The following is a 5,674-nucleotide window of genomic DNA, read 5'->3' on the forward strand; positions in this document are numbered from 1 at the left end:
ACACATGTACATGTGCTTCCTCAGTCTCTCCCTTCCGTTCTCTTCCTGAAGCCAGTAACAGATGTTAGCCACCATTCATAGGCTACATGCATTCCTTAATGTTCTCCAGAGCTTGCTGTCTTCTATATTGTAACTACTTCTATCTCTTATTATTTAATCAGGTGGTAGAAGTCCTTTTTAATGCTCTCAACCAGAACCTGGTCCAGTTTGAACTGAAGCCCGGTGTTGAAGTCATTGTATATGTTACTCAGTTAACATTAGGTGAGTGTGGAGTCAAATGCATAGCTATGGTTCTCTTGAGGCTTCAGACAATGCCAGGAGAACCAGTCTACATCAAAGCACTCACAGTTTGGTATGTGCTACTGGGATACACAGGACTGACTGTATTGAGACATCGTCTGTGGTAGAAGCAGGCAGTGTTAAAAACAGAATCCAGCAGCGACCTCTTCATGCACCAGTTTGTACAAGTATTAAAAGTACCTTTTAAGAGTTCCCTATGGCTTAATTAACTAGTGCATTGATGTTTTTTAAGTATTTTAGAAAATCAGGTGAATAGTTTTCTATTAAGCCCTCATTGGACACCTGTGGAATTCAGTGGGAGTATTACTAACTTTCATGGATATTGGATCAAATCCTTATTGCAAAGGGCTTGTTAATGTTATGACTAGCCAAGAAGCTTTATAGGGGCAAAGTACTCATGAAAAGATCTAGGCCTCTTACAGGAAATATGTGCCTGAATACTGACTTCTACAAATTAGAACTTATTTAAATTTCAATACTATGTATCTCCATTTTCACAGAGTAATGAATAGTTACTTTAAACTTCATCATCCCCTTTTCTTTAAACCACCCTAGTGTAAAACTCTCAGCTACTGCTGAGAATTCAGGCCAGCCTAGTGTGAAGCTCAGCTATTGATGAGACAGTGATGACTACAGAGGAGATGATGGATTTATTTTTGCCCTTTGCTTTTTATGACTACCCTTGCAATTATCTGAAATGTGGGATCTTATGCATGTGACATTGCTGATAGCCTCTCTGAAAGATTGGGATCCATGTCCCAGGATAATACACTTCAGCTTCTTTTTACATGAGACTCTCAGAGAGGCAAGAGCTGGGCTAAACCAAGGCTCATGACCTATCCTACAGGTAATGTCTTTTTACCTTCACTCTCTGATGGTTGTTTGGGGATGAGCGTCAGACATTAATAGGAGTAGGCTGGAATGAGTTAATTTGCAAAACTGGGAATGAGATCCAAATATCTTCAGTCTCCAGGTTCAGAATCTGGGGTTTGTTCTAGTAAGACACTGCAAAGTGTGGATTTAGCTTACAGTGCTCAACTATTCTCTCATCACCCCCAGTGGGGGTGCTGCATTTTTTTCATGGCCATTCCCATAATATTTTGACTCAGGTGAAATGACAGTTAGTTCTTTTCCACTAAAGAGTCTGTAGAAGTAGTAGAAGCAGAATACTGGCATAATCAGACTCTTAGGTGTGAAAATTTGACAATGGAACCAGAAGTGACTCTATTTGCATAGACTTTGTCTTCTGGGTGACAGAAATAGAATAGAGAACAGTAAAAAAAAAAACCCTAAAACAAATATTTATGCACAGTGAGAAACACTCAGCTGCTGCTTATAGTCATTTGCACGTCATTAGAGGCTTCCCATCAGACTTTTGATTCTCAGCAGTGCTCAGGCCATTAAGATGGTCTGCTTTGATGAGCTGTGGGAATAGCTGCAAGGTATAGTAATACCCTTTATTTAGTCCATGCAAAATATCGTGGATAGATGGATCAGATCTCCGAAATATTATAATGTAGTGCATGCTTGGGTCCAGGATTATTGCTTTGGGGCCCAGGATTATTGCTCCACCTTATGAAAACTGATTCAATTAAAAAGTCTGTAAGGTCCAATACAAGGATTAGCCTTGAGGCTTCTTACAAGACTGGATCCCTGTCACATGTGACACAGACACATGTCCTTGGAAGATGGGAGTCATGCTCTTCATGGATGCTCTGAGGTAGCTTCTCCAAAGTGGAATAGAGATGCATTAATTCACACTTCACAAATTTAATTTCCACTCCAGTCCCTGGAAAAGCCTGAAAAGGAATAACCCAGAGTGTTAACAGAGGAGTGATCAGCCATTCAGCTAAGCATGACTTGCTGTGCCTGTTCACTAGGAGGTGTTAGACTGCACTGTCTTGAGAAAGGAGCTTGGCTTTCAAAAGAGAAGAGAGTCAATTTGGTTCCTACTGATTGGTCTTGCTGAAAACAGCAGGAACCATACAGTGATGATAAAGCAAGTGTGGCAAAGACAGACTTGAGCTCAACTTTCTGGTAGTTATGTGTACCCTAATAATATATTGTAAATGTAATGCTCTGCCTTTTCTCCTGCAGCACCCCTTGTTGATTCCAGTACGGGTCATAGCAGTTCAGCGATGCTGATGTTGTTGTCTGTGGTGTTTGTAGGCTTGGCTGTTTTTTTAATCTACAAATTCAAGAGGTAAGTTGAGAAACTTTAGGGGATGGGGGAAGGAGACATTGGGTGGTCTACAGGCAATCTAGGCAGAGCAGTGCCTGGATTCCAATGTGGAGTTAGACTGGCCTGTGGCTTAGACCAGTATAGTTCCCTTTTTCTCATACATAGAGAGAAGACCATCTGCTGACGTTCCACCATAAACCTCATGCTCTGAAAGCGCACCAAGAGCTCAGAAATCAAGCTGTGACCTGCTTCAGCAGATTTGTTTGAACCACAGACCAGAAATGGGAACCCTGTGTGCTCACTGAGTACTGAGCTATGCAATGCAGACATAGTCAAGACTCACATGGTGGATGTCTTCATGCAGTCTATATCCATCTGGCCAACTGTCTTAGTGCAAGAGTATCTCATTTGTATTTTGTAAAAGTGAATAGTTTAGTCTTGCAGAGGAACAGGTGTGATTGTGTTAAGGGAGGCAGACTCAAAACCACAAAGGTTTGTGGTAAGCATCAAAATGCCTTTGAGAATCTGTGCTGAGATTTTCTTTGCCAGATGTCAATATAAACCTTTTGCTTCCAGGCAGCAGACAGGACCTATGGTGGCCCATGAGACTTTGCTGCTGCAAGCTGTGAAACAAAATATGGGATAAGAATGGCCTGTTTGATGAGGGGCTGCCTTATAAGAATATATTTTAGGCAGATGGAGCTCTTTAGGGGGAGCTTTGCATTCAGTACAGTACTTACTCTGTTAAATAATTTATGTGCCCAGATCCTGCCCAGTGGTGAATATTGTATTAGGGGCATAAGCTAAATCTGACCTAAAAAAAAATAAAAATAAAAAAAAAATAATAAAAAAAAAAAATCTGGACTCTAAGGCTTGTTCCAAATTGGCAAGCTAGAGCTTTTCCTGTCCAGATTCCAGCTATATGTTTCTCTCCCCAGCTTTTCTGCAGCCCAAGATAAGGCTAGCACTCTCTAATGACATTAGTGGGGTACAAACAATATTCAAAATGGAATTTTAAGACAGGTGTGTATCCTAGTCTCCAGGTTTAAAGCTGGCCTCGTTTCTAACCCCTTGGATTAATCATTGTCAAAATCAGTGGGTGGCACTGCTTCTAGTGTTTGATCGTGTGCACATCAAGATCTGTTACCAAGGTCCCTCTGACTTCAGTGGCCCAGGACAATTTCCAGAGAACCCACGTGTGTGAATCTGCCCAGGTGCAGATTTCCAGGCCTTCAACGTACCTTGCTTGTTGCAGTCTGAAACCCTCCCTCTGCTTCTGTGAGGTGGAATACAGTTTCCCAAGTCAATGGGGAATGGGACATGAGTCTTGTTTAAGGCATTGATTTAATAATGTACTGGGCAGGCAGCTGATGGTTTCTCTCACTCCTGGTTGTAAGATGAGGAGGGCAAAGAAGTCTCTCTGGATGATGTGTCAAGATGTAGGTGCAACCCTTTGTAAGACATGCTTTCCTTTGTGTCTTGGCGAGATGATTTCTTAGGTTTGGTCTAATGTCTTTGGCTCAGTGGTCAGGGATCAGTTACCAGGAAAAATGGTCTATATATTCTGTCTGCCAGAGAGCAGTAAGGAGCTTGGAAATCCACTTTGCTTTGGCAGTCTCCAGGTCATGTTATGCTACTACAGCTCATAAAAGTGACGCTTGTACTACTTAAGCATCTTGAGCCTTAAGCATAGCAGCCATCAGCCTTGTGCTGTGCTCCAGGGCTTGGAAGACCCTGTCTAGTTAAAATCTGTCTGAAAATTGAATGTATTACAAATTGGGGGTAAGGAGGAAGGTGGTTAGAGCATTGGTTTTGCTCAGCCCAAAGCTCATCAACTTGCTGTCCCCTCTTATTTGCTCTGTCCTAAAGATGACAAACTCTGGTCAAACTGACAAAATTTAGGATTAAGTCAGATACCCAGAGTGTCCTCCCTTGATTTTTCAGAACAGAAAGCAACTTTTCAGCTCTGTCTAAAACCTCTGGCTCAATGGATCAGAAGCGAGAGCATGCAACAATTCTTAATGGGAAGAGGAGATGAAAACAAAAGCTTTCCTCTAGCTCTCAGTGATGCAGAGGTGCATTAGCAATATGTACTTTTCTGATTAACAGTGATCCCAGCCTGAATAAAATACTGCTCTTACAGGAAAAGGTTGTGGGGAGAGCATGGCCCTGCATGAATTTTTAATCTACAAATTTATAGAATTGGTGCTTTGCTGGTTTGCACACAGCCTCCTTATTATGAGTCCATCAAGTTATAGACTCAGAAGGCATGTTAAACATTGCTGCCAGAGAGATGTTTGTTGAAGAGGTCTGGTTGGAAAAGGAAGGAAGGGGGAAAAGTAGGGAAATAATCTATAAAAGGGTTGTTTCTTTTCTGGGAGATTAAGCACATGACAGGTTAATACTATGTGTGTATGAGTGGTGAGGGTGACAGTGGGGTGATGGGGCAGTCAAGTGTGTATGTGTCCTGGGACAGGAGTACAGGAGTGCATGTGTGCTGAGAGATGTGCAGTGGAATGTTGTGGCCACCTGTGTCTGTGCTAGGAGGCACAGCAGGATGAGGTATGTGTTTATGGATGCACATATGTGCCGCCATCTCAGTTTCTTTTTTCCCTAACTCTCTGAAGTACCTGGAGGCTCTCTGCTTCACAGCTCTAAAGAGCTTTTCTCACCTTTCCTCCCAAAGTTCAGAAGACTATCACTTCCTTACCATTCCATTGTTTGGAAGCAAAACTATGTCTTCCAGTATCTCCAGGTGTGTTCTTGTGTCCACATCTCTCCACACCTCCAGATGTATTCTGGGCACTTAAATCCTATGGGAATGCATTTGTCCGCTCTCATCCAATGTGTGCATTCCCTGTGTACTGCTTGTGTCTTCTAGTGGCAGGGCTTGTGTGAAGGTTAGAAAATCTAAGGCTTGTGTGAAGGTTAGAAAAAGAGGGTAGGAGAAAGGGAGAAGAACATGAGGTTTGTTAACTGCTGCTAAATATCCCAAATATACTCTGACTTGCTGCTAGTTAAGAAAAGAATGCCAAATCAAGCCAATAGCACGAGTTATTTGAGGCCAGAACTTCAATGAAATCAGCGTAAATCTATTGAATACATTACAGTTGAGGCAATTTCCACTGCTTTCAATGTCTGACATATTGTTGTAGTTTAATGCCAGCTGGCAACTAAGCACCACACAGCTGC

General features: G+C 42.1%; 1 protein-coding gene across 1 annotated transcript in view; it reads left to right on the top strand.

The window, feature by feature from the left end:
- Positions 1 to 2,507, top strand: part of SORCS3 (sortilin related VPS10 domain containing receptor 3) — a gene marked incomplete at its 5' end in the record, with an annotated part of 64,558 nt that extends 62,051 nt beyond the window's left edge. The window contains 2 exons of the mRNA XM_010162435.2: positions 162 to 261; positions 2,398 to 2,507. Coding sequence (XP_010160737.2) covers positions 162 to 261; positions 2,398 to 2,507 — 210 coding nt within the window. The remainder of the gene's footprint in view (positions 1 to 161; positions 262 to 2,397) is intronic.
- Positions 2,508 to 5,674: the final 3,167 nt, after the last annotated feature.

The sequence above is a fragment of the Antrostomus carolinensis genome, unplaced genomic scaffold (genome assembly GCF_000700745.2).
Source record: "Antrostomus carolinensis isolate BGI_N321 unplaced genomic scaffold, ASM70074v2 scaffold44252, whole genome shotgun sequence".
Classification (NCBI taxonomy): domain Eukaryota; kingdom Metazoa; phylum Chordata; class Aves; order Caprimulgiformes; family Caprimulgidae; genus Antrostomus; species Antrostomus carolinensis.